Below are 27,664 nucleotides of genomic sequence, written 5' to 3'. Positions count from 1 at the left end.
TTCAAAGTTCTATCATCTCTTCCTTAGGCGATCACATGCAATCAACTACAAAAAGCAAGACTTTTGAAAAAAAAAATTCAAATCAAAATGGAGGAGCAAGATTAACATTCACACGTTTTACCTTATCACACCTAGATATATACCAATATATCATAGTAAATATTGATAGAATTATTCATTTTGTGTGTATTTACTTATAACTTATCATCTTATTATTAGAGAATGGAGTGCAATTTTTTACTTAAAATAACTGTCAAACTCCATCTAGCTCTAGCCTATGATGATAAATTTTAAATCAATACACAAAAAATGAATTATATAAATAATTCTCTATTACATATCTACATTACAGATAGGAGATCCAAGAAGAGGAACTTGTCCCACAAAACCTTTCTTCAAACCCACCAACATGTCACACTTGACATAGATACTATAATGTGCTGACCTTATGTCACCAGCTTTCCACTTCAATCTTCCAAGGAGTGCAAGCTTAAGGCCAACCACACCATAACCTGCATCTTGGATTAACCCGTTTGACACCTCTGGCGAAACTGGCACTGGCGACCCTCCGATGACCGGGGATAGTGCCACTGTGCTATGCTTCTCTAGGTAAAGTGGTGGTAGCAATACACGTGGTGTGATTGGTTGGTCCCTGTAGGACACAAATGCATTGAGATTGTCAAAATAGATCGAGACACGCCGGTTAGGGTTCCTTATAAGGATTGAAAATTGCATGGTGACGGCCAAGAGGGGTGGCGATGTTGCATTGAGGCCGAAGATGGCTGCGCTGGCCACCGTGAAGTGGGGTTTGGTTGGGTGGTAGGCAAGCCAGATGATGAGGATTATGATGCCAAGTAAGAGGAGGGTGATAATGAGGCAAAGGTAATGTTCACGCTTCGGACGATTCATGGGAGCATAGTAGCGAGGATTAGCCATGTTAGGCTTTTCCATGTGCATGTTCCTCTGATGAGGGTTCATTTTGGGTTGGAAATGGGGATGACCATGTTGGCGTTGGTGGTGATGGGTTGGTTCATCATCATCATCGGTTTGAATTTGATGATGAGGACGATGTTCTGTCATTATGTGAATATGCCTTCTACAATAAGATAAGATAGAGAGAGAGATAGATATAGAAGAGAACTTGAAATGAGAAAGAGGGCTTGGTGTTGAGTTGTGGAGGCTACTTAAGAAGTGAAAAAAAGTGAATTAAGAAATCTCTAGCATGACGAGATGGAACAATAAGGAGACTTGGAATCAAAGTATAAAGCTTAAAAATTTGTATGCTATGTCATTTTAGAGTATAAGATCAATGGTTGAACATTGAACTATTGTGCAATTATACTGTTTATGTGTTTTACTCCTTTTTATGTTTTGTGCCTTGCTTTCATTTTGTTCAACCTTCTTTTATCTTTTCTTTAATTTCTTTGCTTTTGGTATATAACTACGGAAAAAAGAATGCAGTAAATTAACAATGAAGATAACAAGTGGAGTAATGTAAAGCAAGAAGCTATCATTCTTTATACTCACAACCTTAAATTAGTATTCGACTCAAACGAGAACAAAATCAACACACACACAAGAATAAATAACAGAACTCCAAAGTTCAATGATAGTTAAAATAACAAGCCAGATGAAAACAAGAAGAATGCTTAAAACTATCACCCTACTTTGTTGCCCGATGATTGAAGAAAAATAAATTCAACCAGAGACACTAATAAATCCTACATCTAATCACATGGTTAAAACAATAAGTATTAGAATCAACTATAAGTGCAAGCAAGTTTAAGGAAATGGGAAGGTTTACGAATTGCCACCAGCGTCAGGTACTGGATCACCATCTAGTACTTTACGGACAAACTGCCCTTTCACTCGAGGGCGCTGCTCCGCCAATCTTTGCCTGGTTTCGTATCGAACCTGTACAAGAAATCAAACCAATAAACATTTGAAAGATCTTAAAATATAGGTCAAGCCAATGAACTTGTACCCAATAATGTTTTCCGAATCTTTCTTTGAGTTTCCAAACCAAGAAATCGTACATAATGTTAGAGAAGCTCTTTTTAGTAACTAACACTAGTTGCAGACTTGCTGTACCTTTTTCCCATAGGATCTCTGTTTTCGCTTTAGTCGAAACTTTGTTAGGGCCGCTTGTCTTTGACTAAAGTGATGAAAATTTGTTCCTCCAAATCCATCATAGTTTTGGCGAACACACTCGCTAAAAGTTTCAGGATTGTTCTTGGGTACCACATTCGAAGTATCATTTCCATCACTTCCACTGCCTATGCTTTCATAGGCGATACTACTTTTATGTTTTGCAGCATCAGAAGATAAACTATTACCCGAACTCTGACCGGTAGAGGATAAAATGTTACATTGTTCCTTAGACTTGATATCAGAAGTAGCCTTGCTGAAAGGGAAGAGTCCACATTCATTGCTTGATGATTTTGGTTCGAATTGTCCATACTGACCAATGACCAGAGTGGACCTGTTCTCTTCATTTTTGCCTGTGCTTCCATACTGACAAGAAGTATCTAGAGTATTTCCAGATGATTTATGAGATTCTTGAGAATTTTGATCATTGTTGGTTACTTTGGAAGGGGTAATCAAAGGTAACGGAAAAGAAGGCTGCAACAATTTATCACCGCTATACCTGCAGATAGAAATATAGTCACCCTCTTCAGGGAAGAACTTCGCCTTTCCGATTAAGGCATTATACCAAGATGTATTCCTTTGGTATTTCAATATCAATTAATAATAAAAAAGAAAATAACAAGAAAAAGTGAACTCACCTAGAAAAAGCAGACGTGTCCGAATGTTTCAATATTTGTCTTTCCTCAGTTATCTCACTAGCATGTTTACATGAGCTATCAGAAAGATCTCTTCTTAACAAAAGTTCCATTTTTGTATCTGAAACAGACTTGGTTGTATTATCACCACTATAACTACAGTTTTCATTGATAGGTTTTTCGATATTCTCAAATGTGTCAATCATCCAGTCAGCAACTCCTCTAGAGGGCTCCACCACTGAACCGGTACAACCATGAATCGCTAGATTAATATTAGGATTGGCTCTGCTTGATTCAGCTCTTAGAAATTCATCTTGGCTTTTGGTTTCAGCAAAACAATGGTCTCTTTCTATCATTAAATCTGTCAATTTAAGAGATTTGTTGCTGATTGCAGACTCTGATACGAGTTCCACTGATATCTCAGTATACAAGACATAATTGCCAATAAGCAACACACCATGGATACCATATTTTAACCAATTATAGAAAATGAGAGGAACTCACATACCTATTTCATCATTATGCTTACTTGATTTACTTTCATGGTTGACCTCATGGTGCCCCACATCAACATTACTCAATTTCAATTCAGAGGCATCTTGCCGTTTTTTCATGCATGCGTTCTCAGCTTCCAAAAATGACAAAGTGCAAGTGCTCTGTTAAATCGTTGACAAAACATGTTATTTATGGTTGAAACTTCATAAAGCCAACCTTAACTAGAAATAGTTGTGCTATTGTGCAGGCAAATTACCGTAAAGTAAATAAATAGAATAACGAAAATAAAAATTAAGCGTGACATCCATAGTGAAACAGATAAAATTGACACATATAGAAGGCAAATTCAATCTAAATTTTGAGGGTCGAACTTACATGAGCTTCACTCAAATTTTCACCACATCCATTATTTTCTTGCGAAGAAGCCACAAAAGCACTAGACTGATTGCTTGTAGAATTGTCTTGCAAAACAGTCTTAAGTTTTTCCATTGGAAATGTCGTAGTTTGAGGGGGTTTGTCAATCTGTATATACAATATACAAAGAGAGAGACACTTGTAAGCTAAACTAACAAGCTACTCTTTAACAGAAAGAAACATGTAGAAAAACAGAGATTGAAGGATGTACATACGGTGTGCCTTCTCCACACATGCCGCCATAAGTTCTTAAGCTCATTCCTCCGAACAGGTTTTATAAGAAAATCGACTGCACCTTTTAGCATGCATTTCAACACCATGTTAACCGAATCTTGAGAAGACATCACTACATATGACATAAACTTTAGTCCATTAGCCATTTAAAATCTAATAGCAAAATTAAGCACACACAATGACAAGTCAAAAACATACTTATGACAGGAATGTTTTTACAAAAATCATGCTCCATGATTAAAGTAATGAGTGCAAATCCGGATATTGCGGGCAAATCCACTTCTGTTAAGATGAGATCTAGGTCTGTTGCTTTCTTCTTCAATACTTCCCATGCCTTTAATCCATCAGAAACAGCAATAACTGCATGGAAAAAATTACCGCATTTTTTTTTTGGGGTAGATTAACTGCATATAGATTATGCTAAAAAGCCACCAAAATGATGTAAAGAATTATACTAATATAGATCACTTGTTTTTTCCCCTTGTCTTCCAAATATTATTATCAATATCATATATAAATTTTAGAATAAAACACGGTTGAATAGAAGTCCATTTTCGAAAGGCATCCAATAAGGGACCCTTAAATTGGTGATTTTGCTATTCATTTTGGATCGACACTGTATTTAAAATATCATATCATATATCACAACTAATTTCAGTTACTAAAACAATAATAAATAATATCATTTTAAGATAGCACATAAATAACAAAAGTGCCACAATTATTACTATAATTATTATTTTGGATAAAAAAAAAGTACCATGCATACATTTTAATCATCATACTATACGAATGCAATTCTAATCTCATCAATCTAGCTGAATTATAATTAATTATCATATTTAAATAAAAAAATTATAGATCAAACAATGTCAAATAATTAGTATAAAATTTTATAACTGCGATCTAATGAAGTTTATTTATTTTTCATGATTCCGGGGATAAACTTTCAATTTTCAACTTGTTTTACTGAATCATTGAGTATGAATAACAAAAATAAGAAAAGAAGAGAACCTGAATAACTGCATTTTCGAAGAATGGCAGTGATGACGTGGCGGGTAGAGTCATCAGCTTCAACCACCAAAACCCTAACCACCCTCCGCGCCAGAATCTTCTCCCACCTAATCACTTCCTCACCGTCACCGTTACCGTTACCGTTACAGTCCTCGTTTTTCGCGATTTGCTCCCCTTTCATTCTGGATGTGCTTGCACCGTCATCGTTCTGAGCAGCAGCAACGGTAAAAGCTTGAACCTCATCATCCATTCTCAAAACACCACCACCACAACAACAACAACATGCTACATTACATTATTAACATTGATATATGAACTTTTGCAGAGAAAGTAGGAAGGAAGGAAGGAAGGTAACGATTAACGAACCTCGCTCACAGAAAAGGTAGATAGGTGCGTGGAGGGAAGAGAAAATCAAGTAAGAAAATATCGCAAGAATGAATCGCCTTCCAATGCGTTACTATCACTGACTATTCTCTCTCTTCTGTGAACCGCAAAAATCGCAGAAAATATCTTCTTCTCTCGCTCTCGCTCTCTCTCTCTCTCTCTCTCTCTCTCATTCTCAATGGATGATCAGAAGGTCCAATGCTATTGCCTACTGGACATGCTGACCTGGCTCAATTCCAGCCATCAATTTTATTTTACTTTTTATAATAATAATAATTTTTTTAATGTCAACAAAAAAAACTAATTCGCCATTTAACAGAATTTATTATTTTTAATTAATAATTAATTAATAATATCTAAAAATACGAATTAAAAATAAATTATTAAATTGTTACACTAACTAAATTAAATTGATAATTAAAATTATTAATAAAAAAAATAAATTTTATTTATTTTTTAATTTTTTTAATTTATTTAAATATTTATTCTTAACTAATAAATTATTATACATTAAAATTTTCTTATCAAGTATCTTCAATTTTTTTTGAAAATGTAAAAATTGATTTCTTAACCTAAGCATTCGAGGTTATCAAGCTATTATCACAAATATATGTTTCAAATAAAAGTTACAGATGAATGAATGTAATAAAAATTTCCTTTTTAAAATTATGATAAATCGAAATTAATTCATACTAATTAAGTAATTAATAATTTAAAACATAGTGTGTGTTAATATTTAATTGATACAGATACAAATAAAACAATAATCTTTTAAAATTAATCTTGCGTTCTACACAAAAGAGTAGGAGTTGGATTCTCTTTCATGGGGTCTACCAATAAACACGTGTTGGCTTTAGCCTTTGGGCTTTGGCTGCTTCTCTTGGTCTTGTGGTGAGTTTGGATAACACGTGGAGGAGTCTATCTCGGATAGGATGCCTTGGATTTAGTTTGATCTATTTATTTATTTATTATTTATAATTTTTTATTAAAGACATTTATTTTGTGCTTTTTATCTTTGACGCAGCTAATACGAGGCAGAAATAGATTACACCAAAGCGCTTAATCTAAATTCTAAATGGAATTTAAAAATGTGATTGACTTAGCTTTGATTAATTATAGGAGGAATATAATAATAAAAAATATTGGATCAGTAATTAATTATTAATATTTAAAAATATAAATTAAAAATATATTATTAAGTTATTATAATAAAAAAGTTAAATTAATAATAAAAAAATAACTAAAAATAATAAATTAAAGTATTGTTTTTGTTCGCAATCTTTGGAGTAAGTCTCAAAGTTGTCCCTAACATTTCAATGGTCCTATTTAAGTTCCTAACGTTTTAAAATTGACTTAATGTTGTCCTGCGATCCGTTAACAGAATTGACGGTAGGACAAAATTGAGACGATTTGAAACGTTAGAGACTTAAATAGGACGAAAATGTTGGGGACAAAAACGTTACATAGAAATAAATTTTAGTTTTATCCTTCAATAATATCAATTTTTTAATATACATACTTACATAGTATTCAATTATTTTTTAATCACATCTAAGAAAATTACACTTAATCGCATTACTTTCATTCTAAATAAATTTATTTTTTTTATAATTTTACGCTTAAATTTATAAGTTAATATAAAAATATAAAAAAATTATTTAGAATGAAAGTAGTGTGATTAAATGTAATTTACTTAGATGTGATTAAAAATAATTGAATATTATATACAGTAAAAAATTGATATTATTGAAGGATAAAATTAAAATTTATTTCTATGTATCGTTTTTGTCCCCAACATTTTCGTTTTATTTAAGTCTCTAACGTTGTAAAATCGTCACAATTTTGTCCTGCCGTCAATTCTGTTAACGGATGCCTAACGCCAGGACAACATTGAACCAATTTTAAAAGTGGTTGGCTCATCTCGTTGGGCGTGAAGAAGTATTGGAAACCCCAATTTCTTTCTTCGGAGCCGTTTCTTTTTCCGTCCCCCCGCCCCGACATAGTGCTTCGCTTCCGGTTCTTCCGAAGAATCTACTGACTTCTCCCTTCTTCAGGAATCGCCTGCTAGTTGGCAAGCTAGACATCAAGTAAGTGGTTTGATGAGCATAATTAAGCTGACACGCCGGAGTTGGCTGCTGGCACAACAGGGTGGTGCCTTACCGCGCGAATGCGCGGTAGCGTTCGTGGTGGTACGGACTTAAATAGGATGATTGAAACGTTAAGGACAACTTTAAAATTTATCCCAAACGTTGAGGACAAAAACGAGACTTTACTCTAAATTTTACTAGTGCTTGAATATTTTTTCAACAAAAATGATGTTGGACTTGGATGATGTGGGCTTGGTAAAGGTGACACTAAAGTAGTAGTGTTTATTTTGGGTTAAAGATAAGGGCTTATTTTTAGTGAACCTTGAAGAGTAGAGTTGGACAATAACTATACTATTACTTGGTGTTGACTGTTGATGTTGCAAGTTACATTTTTTTTAATATTTGTTTTGTTTTCATCTGAATCTTTTTGTTTTTTTAATTATTTTTTGGTTGAATAACACCTTTTAAAAATTTATAAAAAAAGAAAAAGAACGAAGGAGAAAGAATACTTGCATGGCTTTAATTTTAGCAATTTAAATGCATGATTTATTTAGGATAAATGATTGAAATAAAATATTTAAAACCAATATTATTTAAATATCCTAAACCAAAATCGGTTATATTTTTTCTTATTTGTATGAATGTAAATCGTTGCACAGTGATTTCTAATTTATGTAAATCGTAATAGAATAAAATGATTTTCTAAGATTTTGTTGTTAATCATTAGAGGATCTAGCGAATTGCCAATAATAAAAGAGGGATTTACAAAATAGAATTATAAAATAGACATAACGAGTTTTGATAAAGAGTTGCAAATAATAAATAATAAGAGTAAAAGAAGAAAATATGTAGTTAATAACTATTCTAATGAAAAGCCAACAAAAAAAAAAGAAACTTATGTCAATTATACATAAGACTAAACTATGAACCGAACAATTTACTGAAATGAATTAAAGCAAAAAAAAAAATGGTTTGAACAAAGCAGGATGAATAATCTTGATCCCACGTAACATCAATATCATTATTAATCTCATGATCATCTCCTTCATAGAACAAATGTTGGCACAGGCAAAGTTTTTACAAAATACAAAGTGGGGAAGCCCAAAAAATTAGAAGAAATTTGTTCATCCACACAGTAAAATTGGATTTTGTACAAAATTATTCAATACCAGAGAAGAAATTCATTATTTTTTTGTTTAATTACTTTGAATTTGGGATTATCTAAGTTATTATAGAAACACATATCATCAGAAAAGAAATTTATACCAGATGACATCAAACTAATTTAATCATGAATAGTTTACCAACAATACAAAATGATTAGTGAACCTTCAACCGGGTTAAGTAAGAAAACCGCAGTGAACAAAGCAGAACTCATCAATGGACCTTGCAGTACATCATAAGAATTGTGTAGATAGAATCAATAAATTTTGAAGGAATAGTTTTGAACAAGAGTAATTAATTCCTAAAGCTTTTTTAGTTTAAAAGAAAAAAAAAGTTGATTCCTAAAGCTTACATAGTTTTTCTCTATGGTAATGCTATTGTGGTGGTTTGGACTCCTGCAAGTTCATCTCCTTCAATGCCAACCTTACTGCCTCTAAGGTTGCATTGGCCACAAGATTCCCATCCTTAATATCCAAGCATGGTGGTTGACATCCCTCTACAAGCAGGGATTTAGCCTTACCATACCCTGAAAGAAATTGTTCAGTGATATCACCTGGATCAGTTACAACAGGGCAGGTTTTCATCTTCAGATATTGAGGTATCGAGGATTGAACAAAAGTCTCAGCTAAAGGCTCAAGTGTCGACAGATCATAAGCTTTCTGATAAAGCAGAAGAGCCTGCATCATCCCAATCACACAATTAAACAAATCAAGATTGATATGATGATATCAATTAAAATAATCAGCTGAAGAACTAGATGATGATATATACAGAATAGAATTAATTTAGTTTATGAAGTTTCAATTGATTTTATTTAGTTTCCAAACTTTACAAGCGTGACTTAGATTAGTAGTTGGGACAATTTTCACAGAGTCCAATGTGGTATCTAGCTGTCCGGTGCATTGAAAATTGTTTCAAGGACTAACATGAGTTCTTTAGTAAAGTTTGGAAATTAGATAGAGACAATTAGGGACTAAATAAAGACAATTGAAATTTTAAGAACTTAATTTAGATTCATGTGCTAGTTCATATTATCGCCTACCGGAGATGATGATGATCGAACAGAACAGGAATGAGGAAAATTCCAGTCCAAGTCGGCAATCTGTGCGGATATTATCTCACGCAGCATCTTGGCACAGTTTACTGACAATTCAATGGTGGCAGATGCCTTCTCAGCCTCATGCGACAGTTTGGAGAACCAATGCGAAGCATCATTTAAGGCGTCCTTGGCAAGGCGATGGCCTTGGATGGTGGTGAGATCGCAGGAGAGAGCAACTTGGGTGGAGAGGGCTCCCAGGTTAAAGAGAACAGAGGCCTTCTCGAAATGGATGTTGTGCTGAGAAGAGTCCTGTTGTGGGTTGAATGCATTGTACCAAACAAAGATAGGTGGATTGGGTGAGGTAGTCATGGGGAACAAAGGCTCAATCATGCAAAGGCATTTCAAATAGTGGATGAGGCAGTCACGGCGAATGGGTAGAGAGAGGTCATCACGCTGCATTTCACTGCGCAATTTGTCTACCATTTTGAAAAGGCCTTCTACTCTCTCTGCCTCGCTCTCAGAGTATTTAAGGGCAACATAACTGCGAAGGGACTCATAGAGGTCCAAGGGCTCACATTTCTTCAAAGGGAATGCCATAAGATGTGACGAAGACGAAGACGACGAAGAGAGGATTGCAAAATTTGTTGGATAAGGAGGAGGCATGTCCCATGGGTTAGCCAGCAGCTTTCCACCATCCATAATCTTGAAAGGGCTGTACTCGGAGAGGAGGAGGTCAAGGTATATTAGTTGTTGCTTGGGTGTCCAGAGGTCCGAGTGCCTGCAAATCCCTCTAACTAATTTTTCCGTGATGGATTCTGCATCATGATCAAGAGGACAAGATTGTACCAATGAGGATGTTTTAGGTCGCTTGGAATTGGGTAGGATGAATGATTTCCTCTGACGAGCCTCTTCCCGAAAGAATTTCTGCTTCTGATGAAGATGAGGTATCCAAGTGTGGTCAAATGAGCAGACATGTTTGAATGCAGTCGAATCACATATTATCAGATCATATGCTCTACGGTAATGCTTAGAAACCTACATCATCATCAATTCATCATCAACATCATCCTATTGAAAATCTAAAATGAAAAAATAAATGCAAAATCAGTAAGTGTCAAGAGTCAAATCAGACCGATTTAGACAAATGGTGGGCACATCGATGTTTCTGGAAAGCGGCACTGGCGTCGTTGTTGCTTTTGTCGTCGTCGAGTTGTTGCTGTAATTTGAGCTCCGAAGCCTGAGCGGAGAAGAGCTGGTGCAGCGTCTCGGTGAAGAGGAGAGTCAAGTCCAGGGTGGCGGAGATGTCCTTGGCGAAAACCTTCCAGAGTTCCGAGAAGAATTTGGCGGCGGCATTGAAGGCGTCCATTGCAAGGTGACGGCCAAGGGCGGTGGTACGGTCGCAAGAGGCTCCAATCTGGCTGTATATGGCGCCAAGGTTGAAGAGAACAGCAGCCTTCTCCAATTGGATACTCTTATGGGAGGAGACTCCATCCACACATATATAGTCAGGGTCGAAGGCGTCGTACCAGAAAAACATGATGCCGCCGTCGGAGTCGTCGGAGTCAGCGGTGAAGAGTGGCTCAACCATGCAGAGGCATTTGAAGTAGTGGATGAGGCAATCACGTTGCATGGGAAGGGAGAGGTCCCCTCGCTCCACCATGTCACTGCGACATTTGTTTAGGGTTTCCAGAACGCTTTCAACTTTCTCTGCATCGCTCTCTGAGTATTTTCTCGCTACCAAGTCGCGTAACGGCCGGTACAGATCCACCGGATCACTCTTCTTCAGTGGGATTGATAGCATCTTGTCCGGGTTCGGGTTCAGCAATCCCACATCCTTCTTGCTCGTGGCCATGGTGACGTCGTTGCTTTTGGCCATGGTGACGGCGATTCAGTTTATGATCAGGAAGTTGAAAATCGATGAAAATTGAAACCACTATGTATGTGAGTTATTTCAAATTTCAAATCTAAAACAAGCAGCAAATTTTGGAATATACATTTTTCTCCTTTTGGTAACGAATATATATTTTCCTTATATCAGATTAATAAATAAATGGGCCATTTGTTAGTAAAGTAGATAATAATAATAATAATAATGGTCACTTTATTAATAAAAATCAGACTATATATATATCTATGTATATATATATATGAAGGTACAGCTGAACTTCAAAGAGATGAAATATGGTTATTCATTGGAGAAATAGATCGTGTAAAGGGGGAGGTGTTTGAAAGAAATCCAGTTTGTTATTTACGTGGGTATTGTTTATTGTTTATCTTGAATTCGAAATGAGAACTGGTTGTTAGGACTGTGTAGTATCATAGGCAGGAAAGTAGGGTTAGTTAAGATCATAATTAAAAAATATATAAAATTAAAAAAAATGTGTTGAAACTTAAAATGTAAGTCTTTACAAATATAATAATCAAATATTAATTTTTAAACATAACTAATGATGCAAAAAGGGATAATAATTTAGTCTCTAAAATAAAATAATTTCTCAATTTAAATGAACAAAAACGAGTGAAAATATAACACAATCGGTAAATCAAATTCAAAAATGATTTCAAAATCAGCATTTATATCTTTATAGGACAAATTTAGATTTGATCAACATTTTCCTCATTTATATCTTTATAGGACAAATTTGGATTTGATCAACATTTTCCTTATTTTGATTTGCATCTATATCTTTCGTAGCATTGTTACTCAACTCAGCAACCAAAAAAACAAAATATTTACGGCAACAAAATATTTAGCTAACCGATTTTTTAAGCAACACAACAATAAATTCAAGGTTCAACAATGATAATAATCATCAACAAATTCAACTCAAGTATTGCAGAATGCAGAAACACCGAATACCAATGTTTGTGTTCAAATGTGTTAAAACAAAGTCTACACTCACCAAATCATAGTTTGAGCTTTCTCTACACCAAATCAAACACCAACTATAATCAGCAAATTTGGGACAACTTAAAAGGTGAATGAACCAACAGCAATAACAAAATGATGTAAAACTACAATGTTATTTTACATGGTCCAGATAATATAAAAGCTACAAAGGCTGCAAAGCAAGATAATCAAACGATAGGGGATTATCATTCTTGACACTAGTTCAACCAACAATAATACCAACCTAGAGAACAAATCCTGTTTATATTAGAAAAAGGTAATAATAACAATAATACATTCTGTAAGTAATTTTTTATGACTACTAAGCATATAAATAAGAACATGCATACAAAAATGAAACCATCAAGCAGATAGATTGTCAGAATTGAAAGGATTAGACATGAGCAGTGCCTTGGGTGAATTTTGGATCCTCGCATCTATACTTTCCATCCGGTCCAATTCCAAAACCTTTTGGATCGGCAAATACATTCTCCAGAAGCTGGCTGCGGGGAGGGAGAGGGCTCTCATCGGCAAACTCGACTGCATCGTCAAGTAGCTCCTCGATTTTCTTGTCTATGGCCTTCAATTCTTGTTCAGAGGCTAACTTGTTGTCAAAAAGATATTTCTTCAGTGCTGTGATGGGATCCCTGCCTGCATAGTGTGCCTTCTCAGCTGCCAAAGAAGAAACAGATTCTGATTAGTAATTATTCAGAGCATTAAGCCATCACCATAGTTAAAACACGAGTACGAAAAGATAGAAGTATAAAGATCCTTTGCGCATTTGGCAAACCAAGAAACCATTACATATTAAGTGATCAAGAGAACTGGTTGCTTAGTCAAGAGAACTCTTCGACAAAGTTATAAGCGTTTACAAAGAGCCAATGAAAAAGTGAGACAACTTTCCATCATCAACAAGTTTTAGTATGCACAAATGCAAAAAATTTACCCGCCTTGAAGATGGAGCACACATCAAAATCTATATGACCTAAACAAATGCAGTCATGCATAATGTAACTGCAGATAAATGCAAAGGATCATGATCAACGTATTCATTTCAAAATTAATAACATATTGCAACTAGATATATCTTAATCTAAATACTCACCAGGGTCACGAAGCTCATCAGGATCAGCCAACGAATGTCCTCTAAATCTATAAGTCTCACATTCCACTAAAGTAGGTCCCTCTCCTCTTCTAGCTCTTTCAATTGCCTCCTTTGCGACCTCTCTGACCTTCAAGACATCCATCCCATCGACATGGATCCCGGGCATTCCAAACGCCGGTCCCTTCTTCCATATCTGCGGATCAGAAGTTGCCCTGAGGTGTGACATACCAATAGCCCACAAATTGTTTTCCACCACAAACACAATTGGCAATTTCCATAAAGCTGCCATGTTAAGGCATTCATAGAACTGTCCATTGTTACAAGTCCCATCTCCGAAAAATGCCAATGTCACCTCATCAGCACCTGGCTCTTTCAACACCTCCCTTCTGTACTTACTGGAGAAGGCTGCCCCAGTGGCCACTGGAATTCCTTCACCAATGAACGCAAACCCACCGAGCAAATTGTACTGTTTTGAGAACATATGCATCGAACCACCCTGACCTCGGCAGCAACCGGTTGCCTTCCCAAAGAGTTCACTCATCACTTCACGAGCCGGGACCCCCTTACTAAGGGCATGAACATGGTCCCTGTACGTACTCACCACATAATCTTCCTTCTTAAGAAACTTGATGAATCCAGTTGACACAGCTTCTTGGCCATTGTACAAGTGAACAAAACCAAACATCTTGCCCCTATAATACATCTGGGCACACATATCTTCAAAGAACCTACCTAATATCATGTCTTCATAGATCACCAAGCCTTCCTCTTTAGTAATTAGCTGCTCACAAAAAGTCAAAATAAAAATCTCTATATAATCAAAAATCATATTCCCAAACCAATATTGCAAAACCAAACATCATAAGAACACTATTCTCGATACTAAGAAGCCAGTTAGCTAAAACAAGACAAAAACAAATAAATCTACATCAGCAAAGTGTGAAGCAACTATACATCTCAAATATAGTAAAAAGTAAATGGAGTCCAAACTATACATCTCCCTTTTTCTATAAATTGAGCGAAGTTCATATAGCTTATAAACCCAATTGGGTACCAACTCAAACGAGCTGAATTGAGTGCAAAGTTCAGTAATTTAGAGATTCTGAACGTGAAATGAGCAAACAATAATAAAGGGTGACCAAATTGGAGGTTGATTCGAATCATGCAGCATATAAACCCAACTGGGTACAATTCAAAAGGACATGAATTGAGTGAAAAGTTGGGTTTTTTAACCAAAACCCATCACATAAAAATAATGCTATTCACAAAAAGAAGATATTTTGAATGACAAAATGAAGAAACAAGGATAAAGGGTCACCAGATTGGAGGCTGATTTGAGCTTCTTCTCCTTGACAACATCGGAGACAGCAACAACAGGCGAAGACGTAGATGCTGCCGATGAAGAACGGCGTTGAGCAACTACAATAGGTTTATTGAAGCGAAGCTTGGTATGATTGGATCCAAAGAAAGTGGAAAAGAGAGGCTTGTCACTGGATCTGGTAGAGGGAGGAGTTGTGATGGGGTGCACGAACTTGGTTGCAGACAAAGACATTCTTTCTAGACTGCAACGAAAAAGGGAACGATGAAAATGTCTGCAACTGCAATGTTTATGTTGGGAATGAGAGAAAGTGAGAGAAGAAATGTGAATGAATTGGGAATGAATGGAAGGGGAAAATGAGAAGTTATATTCACAAGAACCCAAATGGGAAGTGAAAGCCTAAAAGGGGGTGGCGGAGGAAACGAGGCTATGCTACTTAGCAATAATCGAATTAAGCTTTGGAATTTGGATATGTAATAGTGTTAAGAGAAAAAAATAAATTGATCATTGATTTTTTATTCTGCAAATATTTAAATTTTTGAAGAATTAAAAATATATTTAAATTTTTAATTTTTTTAAAATTTGGACATATTTATTTTTAAATTTAATTTATTTTATTTTAAAAATTTTTTACTTGTATATCTATATGAACTAAGTCAGTATAATAAAAATTATGTTTGATTTTTTTGTTAGATCACCAAAAAAATTAAAAACATAAATATATTTTTAAATTCTAAAAAACTTAAATATTTACGAGACAAAAGTTTAAGAATATATTTATCTTTTTCTCTATTATTAATTTATTAGTGTATAAATAATATACTAATTTAATTTTAATATAATTTTAATATAAAATAATTTTATATATACATTTAATTATATAACGTTATCTTAGTAAAAATAATTATTTCTTATATCAATCATATAAATAATTTAAAAAAAATAAATATGATTGAACAATAATATATTTTACACAGTCAATATATTAAAGTTAAACTCACCATAAAATGTGCAAATTTCATGTGGTAACCAACAAATAATGTAATAAAGAGGAGGAAGAGGATGCTACCAAAAATCCAACCAACTTTTCCTACATTTGCTAGTATTATTCGCATACTCTTGTAATTTAGTCCACTCTTCAACAAGAATTCATAAATGTTTGAATGAATTTGCATTTTTCTTTTCTTTAATTAAAATTTAATATTTGGATTTTGTATAAAAAATAAAGAAAAAATAATTTATAAAAAGTACTCTAATAAATCTCAAACCTATATTAATTATTTTGTTTTTCTAGTTACCAAGAGGATAAGCCTATTGGTAAGTTAATTTTATATAAATTTGATACATAATAAGTTAATAATAAAATAATAAACTTGCAATCTTATGGTTGAGGAGGTATGGACTTGGGAAAAGGCATTTGAATGTAAGTGAAATTTCTTATACAAATATGTAATGTCCTTTGTTATTTTCTCACATAGATATTACTGTATTAGTGTAGTATGAATTCTCTTATTACATCACACATCCAAAAACATTGGAGCAAAATGTAAAGGAATTGATTATGATATGGGGTTGCTTCAAATTTTGGTAATTTCTTGTGGAAATTCCTAAATCCTATAACGACCAACATTATTCATTCTACATAGACAATATGAGGACATGCATTTATATTTTAGGAAGAGAAAGCTAATGTTGACGGATAAAATATTTGACTGGTTTGCAATTGCAACTATTCAAGGGTCACTGTAAAATGATGTGTGATCATGAACAAGGATAGAGACAAAGGCAATGTTAGAAAATTGGGAGGGTGGCTTGAACTAAATTAATAAAGCTAATGGAGTGGAATGGCATGATCATGTGATCCTTGTTAACTGTCGACCTGGCATTGCAAATGGATCTTTCAAGTCCTTTTCATAATCTCAACAATTTTATAAAATATTAAATTTCTACAAAATTCTAAATATCTTATTTTTAGCAACATTGGGTCCATAGCTCAGTGGTAGAGCATTTGACTGCAGATCAAGAGGTCATCGGTTCGAGCCCGGTTGGGCCCTTAATTTATTACAATTTTGTTCTTCTTCCATGGCATTTTATGATGATGCCTGCCTTTATTTTTCTTATCTACATAATTTGTTGATAAGAACTTATATGCTACCCCTTTTCCCCGGTTTGATTATGATATTGTAAATGACTGCTCTTTCTGTTTTCCTCCTTTTGATTCTTCTTCTAAAACTATGATTATTATGAGAGGAAAAAAATAAATATAAAAATGGGTCACTCTTTTATAATTACAAAAAGTTGATATCTGGCGCATAAGAAAAACATTAATGAATTAGTTTGTTTGAGGAAAGTTTAATTAATTAAAACTCAGTTTCTGGCTGAACATTGGTCTTTCAACATTAAGAAGGGGTATATCAACCCAACCAAAAGCCTTACATATATGTGCATAATGAATCTTTCTTCTTATTTTTTTTTTCCTTTTTTTTTATACAAGCAAAAGGAGGAAGGAAAGTGTGAAAGGTTACAAAATAAGGAGAGGAATCAAAAGTTTCCCTCATCACATTAGAATATATCTCACACTTACTACAATGACCTTTCCAGCGTACACATAAAACCTTCTGTGTGTGGTTACAACAGTTAGTAGCATGTACATAAAGTAGAATAAGATACAAAAAGAATAATAATGGTTCCTGAAGCGAGTAATGAAATCCAAAGCTTTATAGACAAAACTAAAAGGGAAGATGTATCTAATGTTAGCCTGTACAGTTAGTTGGTTAGTGTTAAACCTCTGTCTCACATAAAACACTGCTCCCTCTGTCCTTGAAAAAAATAGAAATCACCTCTTATTATTCTTCTCCTTGCCTGCAAACAGGTTCCCTGTTAGAAATCTTAAAACACCAGCAAAAAGTAAAAACAACACATTTGGTTTCGATTTTTATTTTCTATTTTCACTTTCAATAATTTCTATTTTTAAGATTTTGTGAAAAAAAAAAAAGAAGCAAAATTATACTAAACCAAACAGTAAAAATAGGCACAAATCAGCCCCTGGTTTTCTTGAATAAAATTATACTTACCAAATATAGTTGATTTTAAGGGAAATCTGATTGATGAACCCTTAACTCTTAGCTCCCGGTTTTGCTTGTTGTTTCTACTTTGTTTCTCCAAAACTGCAGAACTACTACTGCTACTTTCCCCAGCATGAAAATCTATCACCTTATTTACCTTTTCATGGTATACAGCAGGTGGGGCAAGCCTCAATTGAGGCAAGTTTTCTATCTGAATAAATCTCTCATTTTTCTGCAAGCTGTTCAAGATCTCAAACTGCAAAACCAACACTAAGGTTAATAAAATCTCCAGAAAATTCATGACCTTGATATATAGTGATTTGTGTGTAAATACCCGTGATATCTGTTGATGTCCATAAGAATTCTCTGCTAAATCATTTTCATGTGGTGGAATGGGGCTTCCATGTGGGGGTTGGCGTCTTGTAGAGAATCTGCTGATCAAGCCATTGTCAACGATGGCTGATTTGTTTCTAGATTGCTGGGGTTTCTGGCTAGGCATGCATACCGGGCATCCAGATGTAGATCCTTTTCTTGATGACTCGATTTCTAAACCTTCGCAGTGTAGATGACTTGCATGACCACAGTTGAAAATTCGAATTCCAGAGCTAGTGGAGTTCTTCGTAAGCAGGCCATTGCAAATACAGCACAGTATAGTCCTCGGAGCATATCCGTGAGAGGCCCCTTTCTTGAGTAAACTCATAGTATAAAATGTATCATCCTCTATCAAGGATTTCGCGGCATCCTAAGGGCAGAAGAAATGGAAAGACGAGATTTTGATTAATTACCTCAAGATTTAAGGTCATAATGCAAGTAACAAGAAGTTCCAAATGTGATAATAAAATGCAACAAGCAACTTTCTGCAGCAATATTCAAATCCATTAAAAAACTGATGTAGGTCTTCAAGTTTAAGACAATATTTCAGTACAAAATGAATTTCCCACAAATACAAGAAAGAATGGAAGTTTTGAAATTCATATTGAAGACATATTGCCATGTTTATTGAAGCAACTTTTGACAAAATTCTATTTGAACCTTCAATAGTGAATTTTCAGTGAACACATAGAGAGACGCATATACATTTGTAATGTTTGATAAGAGGATCCAATTAAAAATATGAAACATGTTTAACTTACCAGAATTCTTCTTTCGAAGCCGTATATTCCCAGCATGCCCAATATGGTAAATTTGAAATCCCCAAATTCTTGAGTTCCATTATCAGAAAGCAGTTTAGACATGATAGTTGGAAGGTGAACAAAACCGATCATTCCCTCAACAATTTCTTTGATAAACTGGCTTAGCAGTTTTCTCATTATATGACCATTACGAGACACAGATATTTTCCATCTGCTCTTATAGCTTTCATTATCCGGTTGTGAATTTTCTGGTCCATCTAGCATCCCAAAATAATGTTTTCTTTCATATGCTCTCTCTTCAACATTTGAATCCATAAATGGCTCACAAAATCTGAATGATACCGAAAGGTAGTTAATATCAAATAGTAGGACTTTTCATTTTATTGCACTTTGTAACTAAGCTACAAATCAACTAATAAATAAAAACATAAGCAAGAAAGGAAAAACATGTTGATTGATATTAATCTTACGAGTCAAGTAGTTTAAACCAATGAGCTTCTGCCTCCTCAGGATTTAGTCGAGGGGTGTTCCGCTGACACAGACCAATACAGGCACGTAGTAAATTGAGCATGTCATTTACCTGTCGGATTAATGACCATAAAACATGTTAGATTACTTAACCCCTCAAATACATAAGCAAAACATACACAGTTGCGTCTTTAAAGATTCCAGAAGCAGCTATACAAACCTCTTTCATTCTTAAGACAGCGTTGAAAACTTCTGTATGGGAAGAACCACGTAAGGAACGTTTTGAGACTACAGCTTCCACAGCATCATCAACTTCAACAAACTTATCATTCAAATCAGAGAGTGTAAGTACAAGAGCGCTACCCACATCACCAACTCTTTCTAGTAAGAATGCAGCAGCATCTATAATGCCATATTGTTGACATAGGCGTAAACAATGCTCCACGCGATAGCTATCAAACTTTTCAAGAAACTTGAGAACTGAACCACCTTCATACTGGCATAGTAACTGCAAAATCAAACTAAGCTAAGTTCCCACCACAACTAATCATAATAAAATAAGAAAAATCACTTTATCTTGTCAAAGAAAAAACATTGGTACAAGTACTCACCTCTAGGTAAAGCTCAATCAGATCATCAGGTACATGGATAGGATTTTCACGAATGTATTTGGGGAAATTAGATATATTTTCTATATAATCACTTAGTACTTGTGAGTCATCCTTAACTGGCTTTTCATTAGAAAGATTACCCTTTCTCAAATTAGACAAGTCTAGGGTACCAAACAAGTGAAGCTCAATGAGTGTCTTTAAATAAAGGAACAGACTTCTTGGATGAGAGTGAAGTTCAGTGATGATACGAGAATTTTCATCACTAAAATGACTGATAACCATATGAAATGTGCCCTGCCTGCATGCAATTGAAAAAGGAAAAAATGTAAACAAGGAATATTAGGCAACATAAATAGAAATAAATAAATCATAAATGTAGCATAAAGGAGGATCACCTGCTTAGTTCAACCAACTCAGGAATTCGAGATATGATGTCTGATCGAATAGTAGCATGGTCTTTGTTAGTCAACCGTGAGAGCATTGTGTTGATAAAGGAGAAAGCATGAACAGGCTCATTAAAATCTTTCATGTAACTATCCAGTGCAGCCACATACTCATGTCTAATGGAATGAATAAATCCACAAACCTAAAACCCAACAGAAATAAAATGGTTAAATAATAACTACTTACCCAGATAAAAGTTAATATTTGGTACCCCTAAACATCTGGGGCAACAAGAGGTTAATATGATCAAAAGGGTCCATGTACTCACTTGGTGATATTGAGCTCTCTCACAAAGTTCTAGTACATATGATGCATCCCAGTCTGAATCAGGCAGTATTTCCAAAAGTGCAAGCACTTGTTTCTCTCTATTTTTTGGAGTTGAACCATGAACCAAGACATTTGTTGCAGAGTACTGCTCTGATGTCAAATATTCAAATATTTGACACAGTACATTCTTTGAGATTTTGGCTCTTTGGAGAGCGACATAATAGGCAATGAACTCAAACAGATAACCCATGTCCTTCAATGGCCACTCTTTTATCAACCCATCATCACCACTGCTAGAGGTCGTGTCTGGTGAAACAGATTTCATATCAATTAATTTAACAAGAGCATCTACTGTGTTCTGAACCAAAGTACTTTGATGTTCAGTAACACCATTTTCTTCTTTTGCTTCTTCAATGGATTGATCAACCGAGTTCAGTGAAGATGAAGCAGTAATTGAAATTTCATCTTCATCAAACGCACATCTAAGGACATCTAATGTAGCTTCAGTGTCCAACTCTAAGAGAAGATATACATTCAGACAGGGTTGTTTTGCAACTAAGTTTGATTTTGCCTGTGATTTCGAAGCATTAGAGTCTTCTAACAAAAACTCTACAAGTTCCTTTCTAAGAGATTGCAAGCGTGTAGGAGGAATAGTTCCACGGCCTGTAAATATCGGATAATCTTTAGCGAGAACTATTGAAATACATTTAATTGAGACGACAAATAAAACGAAATAAGATAAAAGAACAGAGAAAATAATTACCTGGTGGAAAAGCAAGACCTGTAAAACAGTACTTGAGGTAAACCAGCATTCTATACCTGTTAAAACAAGAGGCAAAAAAAGTAAAGTATATTTAACCACCCATTAAAAGCAGAAACAAACCTACATGTAGTAAATAAATTGCTGTCAGTTTACTTGTACATACTAGAGAGTAGAGACAGCCACCAAGTAAGCCTAGACACTTTATTAGCATTTGAAGGCCAATGGAAATCAGAACTAGGCTCAAATAAGAAAGGCATATTTTCATTTTTCCATAGAAGATCCTTTTTATTTAATGGCACGACCAGTGAAAAAGAAATACTGAAATGGTTACGTTATTCTGCCACAGGATGTTTGACAAGGAGGAGGAACATTTTCAATCGTAATGTTTAAGAGATATTTCCATGATTAATTAGGTTCCTAACATTGCCATCAAGACAACTTTGCAACTCATAAATGACAATTACATTTCTCAAAACTTTTTTTTATATATGTCTTTTTTGAAAGAAAATGTATTCATAAGTCTATTGACAAGATCTATGTATTTCTCAAGTCCACAAATGTTCTGCAGCAACATGTTTTACATGGATACAGTGAAGGCAAACAAGAATAATATATTAAAAACGACAGATGTAACATACCCAAGTGCGACAGCACTATCCTTTTGGCTATTTTGTAATACTTCAAAGAGCTCCTCCAGAGGTGCCCTATAGTCATTTAGTCCTTTATTAAAGAGATACACCAGGGCGCTATACAGGCCATGCTCCCGGCATAATCTGACCACCTAAACAATGTATCAAATATAAGCACTCAACAGTTAGACAGGCCAATAGAAGAAATAAAGGGCAAGGGAAGAGGTTTTAGAAGATCTAACAACAACCTGATTAAAATCCAATGATGAAATATCCATGTGAAGTACACATTGCTCAACCCGTTGTAACCACCCTTTAGCACTATAATGCTCTACCAGTTCTTGCATAATCTTGAGAAGAGGGACAGAAATACAAAGAAGAAAGGTATTAGAAGAATTAAGAATGTAAATTCAAAAGCCAAAACTTAGTTTTGCTATTGTATCATCCAACTGTGCCAAAAAGCCTGACATGAGCTAATACCTCCGGTGGTAGAGATCCAAGCATGTCCTTCAAAATATATGGCTCCAGAAGCTCCAAAAATGTTTCTAGAAAAATATTATAAATATTTGCAGTATTATCCATTTGAACAGGAAAAGAATGTATTTGAAATGTGAGAGCATGCCAACAAACTATTGATCTTTCACTAACCAAAAGAATTATTGAGGCTTGTGCACAAAAAGAAAGAAATAAGAAGTGAAAATAGAAGCCTTATTAGATATCCTACCAGTACCAGACAAAACTAAGACAATAAGTTACCTCTCTGTTGAACATTAACATCCACAAACTTCGAGAAAATTTTATCAAAAAGGATGTCTGTCCGTTTGATATGACAACAGAATTCAACAGCAACTCCACCAACACGTGTGTATTGCTCCTTTATCTCAGAATGCACCGAATTACTTCTGCTACTTGAATCACTCGATTCATCCAGTTTTCCAATTTGATTGCAGAAGGCTACTGAAATATAGGAGAATACTTCATCAACATATGATGTAAGCAACTCCAACAAGAAGGGCATTATGGCCTCATGAACCGCGTCCAAGGTTCTAGGAAGGTCAACAACCCCATGAGCATGGCCATCATAAAGAGTCATTGCCATGTTCAAGGCACCCATCCAGTCACCCGCTTTCCGCAAAACTAGAATACGTTCTTTCCAGGGAAGAAGACGGGAAACAACAAGATGCATCGGACCAAGTATGTAAATAGAAGCTCCTCTTACAGCGACAGAGTTATGATAATCTTTCTCAGGGTTTCCAAATATATTGATGAAGTGAGTATGATAAGAAATCAGATCATCGCCTCCAATACCGTCTACACCAAAGCTTGTTTGGTGAATCACAGTTCCATCCTTGGCACATAGATACATTTGTCCAGTCGAAGTGAGAACTACCAGCATCTGAAGAAGATCAAAATCTTCTTAAATACCCTTATGACTAACAATCAAGGAAAGAGATAAAGGAAGGGTAAAAGGGAAGACAATTGATGATTTAATACCTGATCATCCAACCATGCCAGACCTATGGCTGCACTGTCAAGAGACCATTTTCCATATACTTTTAATTCAGATTTTATCAATTTCGCAACCTGAACCTTCCTTTCCCAGGCAATTGCAAGCAACGATACTCTTTCAACAGCATCAGCCGACGTATTTTCTGCAAGAGAGGAATCTTTAGAAACAAGTCAACATGAAATATAACAAAATGAATCCATACCAGCAGAACTACATGTTTGTGCCAGGTATTTCCATGCGGTATATGGTATGGAACCCTCCCGAATTCCATCTGGCCTAGAAAGTTGGGCATAAACTTGCAATGTAGGACTTAGTCGTACCTATAACAAAGATTTAGCATATTCAGTAGACGATACACAAAGGATCTCCACAAAGATGAAGGAAAAATTAAAGTATAAAAAGTACATGGAATCAGCACAAACATCTGAGCTTCATACCACCAAAGCAGTCTGATGTGTGACAAATACAACGACGCCTTCTTCAACCAAAGAAGAGCCTTCGTTGAAGAGTTTCCAAGGAGCATCTCCCCCAACAACACCTCCCATCATGCTACTTATACTGCTGGCTGCGGCTGTGGTGCTCCCCTGGGAATAAGGTGACGCACTACCACTATATTCATCAGGAAGGAGTGGTGAAGCTGACAGTACCAAGCCCGTTTTTTGCCCATCAAGAAGACACTAAAGAATTAATACAAGTTCCACAAAGAACAGAAGCATGAGATTATTGAATATTAAATTAACTCACAAGTCCTCTAGATAATACTACGCTATATACATTACACATGGATAACAAATTCCATTTACCTGAGTTTTAATGGTGAACCTATTAAGCAAAGGGACCACTGAGATACTGTGTAAGAGAACCAGACCCTTACAATCCCCAGTGACGGCTTTAAATTGACGAGTATTCTGAGGATCCTGTCCAAGAAAAAATGCATGTACCACCGGTGATGTATGCTCTCCACTAATAACTTTTGCCACTACACCTTTCTGTACATCCCAAATTGTGACATGACCATCCCCATAACCAGCTAAAAGAAGGTCTCCTTGCTGGTTGAAAGACATGGATGTTACAGGAGCATGTGTTCGATCACCTTGCATACCAAGCATCAACATCTAACAAGGAAATGAAATATATTGATAAATGAAATTATCGCCTGAACTCAAATCTTACCATAAAACAAATGCTTATAGGAAAGCATGACCAGTATTTTTTATCTCTCAATCTTCTTTACGAAAAATTTGTTTTTATTAGTTTAATTCTTATTTTTAATATACATATAAAACCTTTTGTCTTGCAATGTTAACTTTTCATTCATTATGGGAAGCAACTCCAATATTTCAGCTCAAAAACTGATAGAATCTGCTCTCACGTAAAATCCAATATAGAAATTTTAGATGTTAAAGTACAGAAATGAAATGTTAACTAAGTTATAGATCATTTAGCATATTACACTAGATATTTGCAAGAAAAAAATGTAAACCTCCATGATTCATTGAGCAATGAACTTGAAGTAGCATAAAATAAAGCATCACCGGATTAGAAACCAACCTTTCCATCAATGCTGTCAGCATGATGAATGGAATACTTGCTTGGCACTACAACAATGAGTCCCTTGGCCATTCCTACTGCAATGTAATTGGCATGAGCTGCCAACACTTGTGCAGAACCATGTTCCCGCCTGAATGCTTGGGACGAGATGGCCCTAGTGACAGCATTATCTGCATCAACATCGAAATATCCAAGTGTTGTGGAGCCCCTCCTAACGCCCTCTAGTCTCATAGGCTGCGCAGCAGCGCCCTCTTCCAAATGCATACCAGTGGAAGCATGCTTCTTCTCCAATTCTTCTGCCAATTCAAGCGGCTTCTTCAAAGACTCTAGTTTCTTCTCTGCTATCTTAGCAGCCCTTTTACTTTCCATCTCCTCAAGCCTCTCCTCAACCAACTCACTAACATCATCACTTACCAAACTACCACCATCATCACCATCACCATCACCATCACCATCACCATCACCTACAATATCATTCACCTCATTCTTACTCTCTTCCACAAAAGTACCATCATTCACTGCCTCTTCTCTTACCATAATGATCTCACTCTTCAATCCGTCCTCAGTTATCCCCTTCTCACCAACATCAAGATCATCATCAACAACAACATTAGTAATAATAGTTGCATCAATTTTCTTCTCGTTCTCTTTATCAACATCATCATCATCATGGTCAAAAGGTGCAGAACTAACTACATTCTTCTCAGAATCATCATTCTCATTGTCAACCTCATCTAAATCCCTCTTCTCAGAATCATTCTCCATCCCAATGTTAGCACCACCATCAACCTCAGCATCAACAACACCAACACCACCACTACTCTCACTATGATCCCTAAAATCCTCAACTTTCCTTTCTAACTCATCGAATTTCTCAACCACACCAGATTCAAACCCCTCGAATCTGTCACTAGTCCCCTCTCCCAACTCACTTCTAGAAGAAACATCAGAATCATCGCCAATTCCACCGATCGAACTACTCAATTCCCCACTTCCCAACGCCGCAAGCTTCTGCAAACTCCTTCGTGACTTAATCGCGGCGGCATGCGGCGTCGGGACGGATCTAGAAGCTGCCGCAGCCGCCGCCAGCGCGGCGCCAGGCTTGGCATTAGACCTAACACCGCCCAGCAGCGAGGAAAACGGCGGCGGGCGCGTGACTCGGTTGGAAAACGGGTCATGAGGTTTGACCCGAGAGAAGGAAGCGGGTCTTGCTGAATTATACTGATGAGGATGAGATTGAGGGATCGGAAGGGTAGTTTGGGAATTTTGAAGCGGGTGGAAGGGTTTAGAAGAAGAAGTGGAAGGCGAAGAAGGAGGAGAGGGAGAAGAAGAAGAGGAAGATGAACAGTCGTTGAGGATGTCGTCGACGGTGCGACGGTGGTGATCGGCGGTGTCATCTTCTTCGTCGGAAGGGAGGAAGGAGTGGATGTCGAGCTCCATTGGCAATGCAACTTTCACAATTCTGATTTCAATTTTTTTTAATTTTTAAATTTCTCAGCACAATATACTGAAATAGTGAAGAAGAAGAAGAAGAACATGATTACTTACGCAGCTTAATCAAATTCAGTGAAACTTACAGCTTCCTTCTTTGTTAATGATCAACCTCCTCAGCTTTGTATCCAAATTCCAAAATACTTTTAGATTATTTTTTGTAAAAAAATTGTTTCAGATATGTCATAAAAAAAAATTCCACCAAAAAAAAAATAATTTATTATTTACATTTACGAAAACTACTAATATTTAGATTTCATTTTACAAATATGATGTTGGAGAAAAAACATAAAAAAAATAATCCTCAAATCACCATTTTTGTTGATGAAAAATATTGACATATTATTATTTACATTTGTCTAGTTAATATTTTCTGTTAATAAAAATAAGATTATTTGATATTTTGTGCAACATTTTTTATTTTAAACTTTTTTTATAATCTTTTTTTTTTACCAAATTTTATTAATTTATTTTAAAATTTTCATGTATTATCAATATAAAATTTTTAGACAAATAATTAATTATGTATTTTTATATTAATAAAAATAATTAATTTTTAAATTTATTAATTAAAAGATCATTTAAATACATAAATGTATTAGATAATTGTACAAAATTGTTTATACTATTAATAGATTCAAATTAAATTCTTATTTTTATACTATTTTAGTAATTTATCACATAAAAAAATTTTATTGTTCTTACCTAATAATGATATGAGATAATCTTGCTAATTCATAATAATAACAATAAAGGTGATTTTCTATCAACAATATATTTGGCTATCCAATTAAAGTAGTACTGA

General features: G+C 35.2%; 5 protein-coding genes and 1 non-coding gene across 8 annotated transcripts; 1 reads left to right on the top strand and 5 right to left on the bottom strand.

Moving 5' to 3' along the window:
• LOC130962333 (NDR1/HIN1-like protein 12) lies at window positions 1-1,142 on the bottom strand. The gene has a single exon (XM_057888551.1). The coding sequence runs from the start codon at window positions 1,078-1,080 to the stop codon at window positions 334-336; it is 747 nt and encodes a 248-aa protein (XP_057744534.1). The 5' UTR covers window positions 1,081-1,142; the 3' UTR covers window positions 1-333.
• Window positions 1,143-1,490: 348 nt separating this feature from the next.
• Window positions 1,491-5,489, bottom strand: LOC130961338 (two-component response regulator-like APRR9). 3 transcript variants are annotated; one of them, XM_057887169.1, is made up of 9 exons: window positions 5,307-5,489; window positions 4,941-5,225; window positions 4,125-4,286; window positions 3,908-4,038; window positions 3,654-3,800; window positions 3,292-3,439; window positions 2,787-3,195; window positions 2,092-2,647; window positions 1,491-1,914 (listed from the first exon to the last, which is right to left on the bottom strand). In XM_057887169.1, exons 2-9 carry the CDS (start codon window positions 5,188-5,190, stop codon window positions 1,801-1,803), a joined length of 1,917 nt encoding a protein of 638 aa, XP_057743152.1. In that variant the 5' UTR covers window positions 5,191-5,225; window positions 5,307-5,489; the 3' UTR covers window positions 1,491-1,800. The 3 variants fall into 3 exon arrangements, with proteins under 3 accessions (XP_057743152.1, XP_057743153.1, XP_057743151.1); XM_057887170.1 differs by having other exon boundaries at window positions 2,787-3,144; window positions 4,941-5,420; XM_057887168.1 differs by having other exon boundaries at window positions 4,941-5,419.
• Window positions 5,490-8,833: 3,344 nt separating this feature from the next.
• Window positions 8,834-11,582, bottom strand: LOC130962143 (uncharacterized). The gene is made up of 3 exons (XM_057888245.1): window positions 10,747-11,582; window positions 9,618-10,649; window positions 8,834-9,252 (listed from the first exon to the last, which is right to left on the bottom strand). The coding sequence occupies exons 1-3, from the start codon at window positions 11,488-11,490 to the stop codon at window positions 8,950-8,952; spliced, it is 2,079 nt and encodes a 692-aa protein (XP_057744228.1). The 5' UTR covers window positions 11,491-11,582; the 3' UTR covers window positions 8,834-8,949.
• A 1,011-nt stretch (window positions 11,583-12,593) lies between these two features.
• On the bottom strand, window positions 12,594-15,356 carry LOC130961408 (pyruvate dehydrogenase E1 component subunit alpha-3, chloroplastic-like). The gene is made up of 3 exons (XM_057887281.1): window positions 14,928-15,356; window positions 13,610-14,390; window positions 12,594-13,176 (listed from the first exon to the last, which is right to left on the bottom strand). The coding sequence occupies exons 1-3, from the start codon at window positions 15,159-15,161 to the stop codon at window positions 12,899-12,901; spliced, it is 1,293 nt and encodes a 430-aa protein (XP_057743264.1). The 5' UTR covers window positions 15,162-15,356; the 3' UTR covers window positions 12,594-12,898.
• A 1,553-nt stretch (window positions 15,357-16,909) lies between these two features.
• TRNAC-GCA (transfer RNA cysteine (anticodon GCA)) lies at window positions 16,910-16,981 on the top strand. The gene has a single exon. It is a non-coding gene; the product is annotated as a tRNA-Cys (tRNA).
• Window positions 16,982-17,368: 387 nt separating this feature from the next.
• Window positions 17,369-26,963, bottom strand: LOC130960933 (uncharacterized). The gene is made up of 20 exons (XM_057886472.1): window positions 26,917-26,963; window positions 25,369-26,830; window positions 24,621-24,932; window positions 24,255-24,494; window positions 24,020-24,137; window positions 23,802-23,959; window positions 23,064-23,703; window positions 22,788-22,852; window positions 22,556-22,657; window positions 22,317-22,459; window positions 21,679-21,734; window positions 20,917-21,578; window positions 20,600-20,790; window positions 20,205-20,502; window positions 19,814-20,101; window positions 19,596-19,705; window positions 19,126-19,456; window positions 18,327-18,734; window positions 18,002-18,248; window positions 17,369-17,789 (listed from the first exon to the last, which is right to left on the bottom strand). The coding sequence occupies exons 2-20, from the start codon at window positions 26,806-26,808 to the stop codon at window positions 17,764-17,766; spliced, it is 5,835 nt and encodes a 1,944-aa protein (XP_057742455.1). The 5' UTR covers window positions 26,809-26,830; window positions 26,917-26,963; the 3' UTR covers window positions 17,369-17,763.
• Window positions 26,964-27,664: the final 701 nt, after the last annotated feature.

Source organism: Arachis stenosperma, chromosome 2 (assembly GCF_014773155.1).
Source record: "Arachis stenosperma cultivar V10309 chromosome 2, arast.V10309.gnm1.PFL2, whole genome shotgun sequence".
In the NCBI taxonomy this organism is placed as follows: domain Eukaryota; kingdom Viridiplantae; phylum Streptophyta; class Magnoliopsida; order Fabales; family Fabaceae; genus Arachis; species Arachis stenosperma.
The sequence above is the reverse complement of the archived record's forward strand: the minus strand, read 5'-3'. Positions and strand labels throughout refer to the sequence as shown.

Bases quoted from the DNA above. Each gene is read 5' to 3' on its own strand.
- LOC130962333 (XM_057888551.1), bottom strand. From the start codon at position 1,080: ATGACAGAACATCGTCCTCATCATCAAATTCAAACCGATGATGATGAT.
- LOC130961338 (XM_057887169.1), bottom strand. From the start codon at position 5,190: ATGGATGATGAGGTTCAAGCTTTTACCGTTGCTGCTGCTCAGAACGAT. The intron at 3,440-3,653 runs GTAAGTTCGACC...ACGATTTAACAG, and splicing joins AAAATTTGAGTGAAGCTCAT to AGCACTTGCACTTTGTCATT. The intron at 3,196-3,291 runs GTATGTGAGTTC...CTGAGATATCAG, and splicing joins TAAGCATAATGATGAAATAG to TGGAACTCGTATCAGAGTCT.
- LOC130962143 (XM_057888245.1), bottom strand. From the start codon at position 11,490: ATGGCCAAAAGCAACGACGTCACCATGGCCACGAGCAAGAAGGATGTG. The intron at 10,650-10,746 runs GTCTGATTTGAC...ATGATGATGTAG, and splicing joins CCCACCATTTGTCTAAATCG to GTTTCTAAGCATTACCGTAG. The intron at 9,253-9,617 runs GTAGGCGATAAT...GGGATGATGCAG, and splicing joins TTCGATCATCATCATCTCCG to GCTCTTCTGCTTTATCAGAA.
- LOC130961408 (XM_057887281.1), bottom strand. From the start codon at position 15,161: ATGTCTTTGTCTGCAACCAAGTTCGTGCACCCCATCACAACTCCTCCC. The intron at 14,391-14,927 runs GTGACCCTTTAT...TTTTGTGAGCAG, and splicing joins TCAAATCAGCCTCCAATCTG to CTAATTACTAAAGAGGAAGG. The intron at 13,177-13,609 runs GTGAGTATTTAG...CTTCTTTGGCAG, and splicing joins TGATGAGCTTCGTGACCCTG to CTGAGAAGGCACACTATGCA.
- LOC130960933 (XM_057886472.1), bottom strand. From the start codon at position 26,808: ATGGAGCTCGACATCCACTCCTTCCTCCCTTCCGACGAAGAAGATGAC. The intron at 23,704-23,801 runs GTATTAAATCAT...GATCTTCTTCAG, and splicing joins TGGCATGGTTGGATGATCAG to ATGCTGGTAGTTCTCACTTC. The intron at 18,249-18,326 runs GTATTTACACAC...TTGGTTTTGCAG, and splicing joins GACATCAACAGATATCACGG to TTTGAGATCTTGAACAGCTT.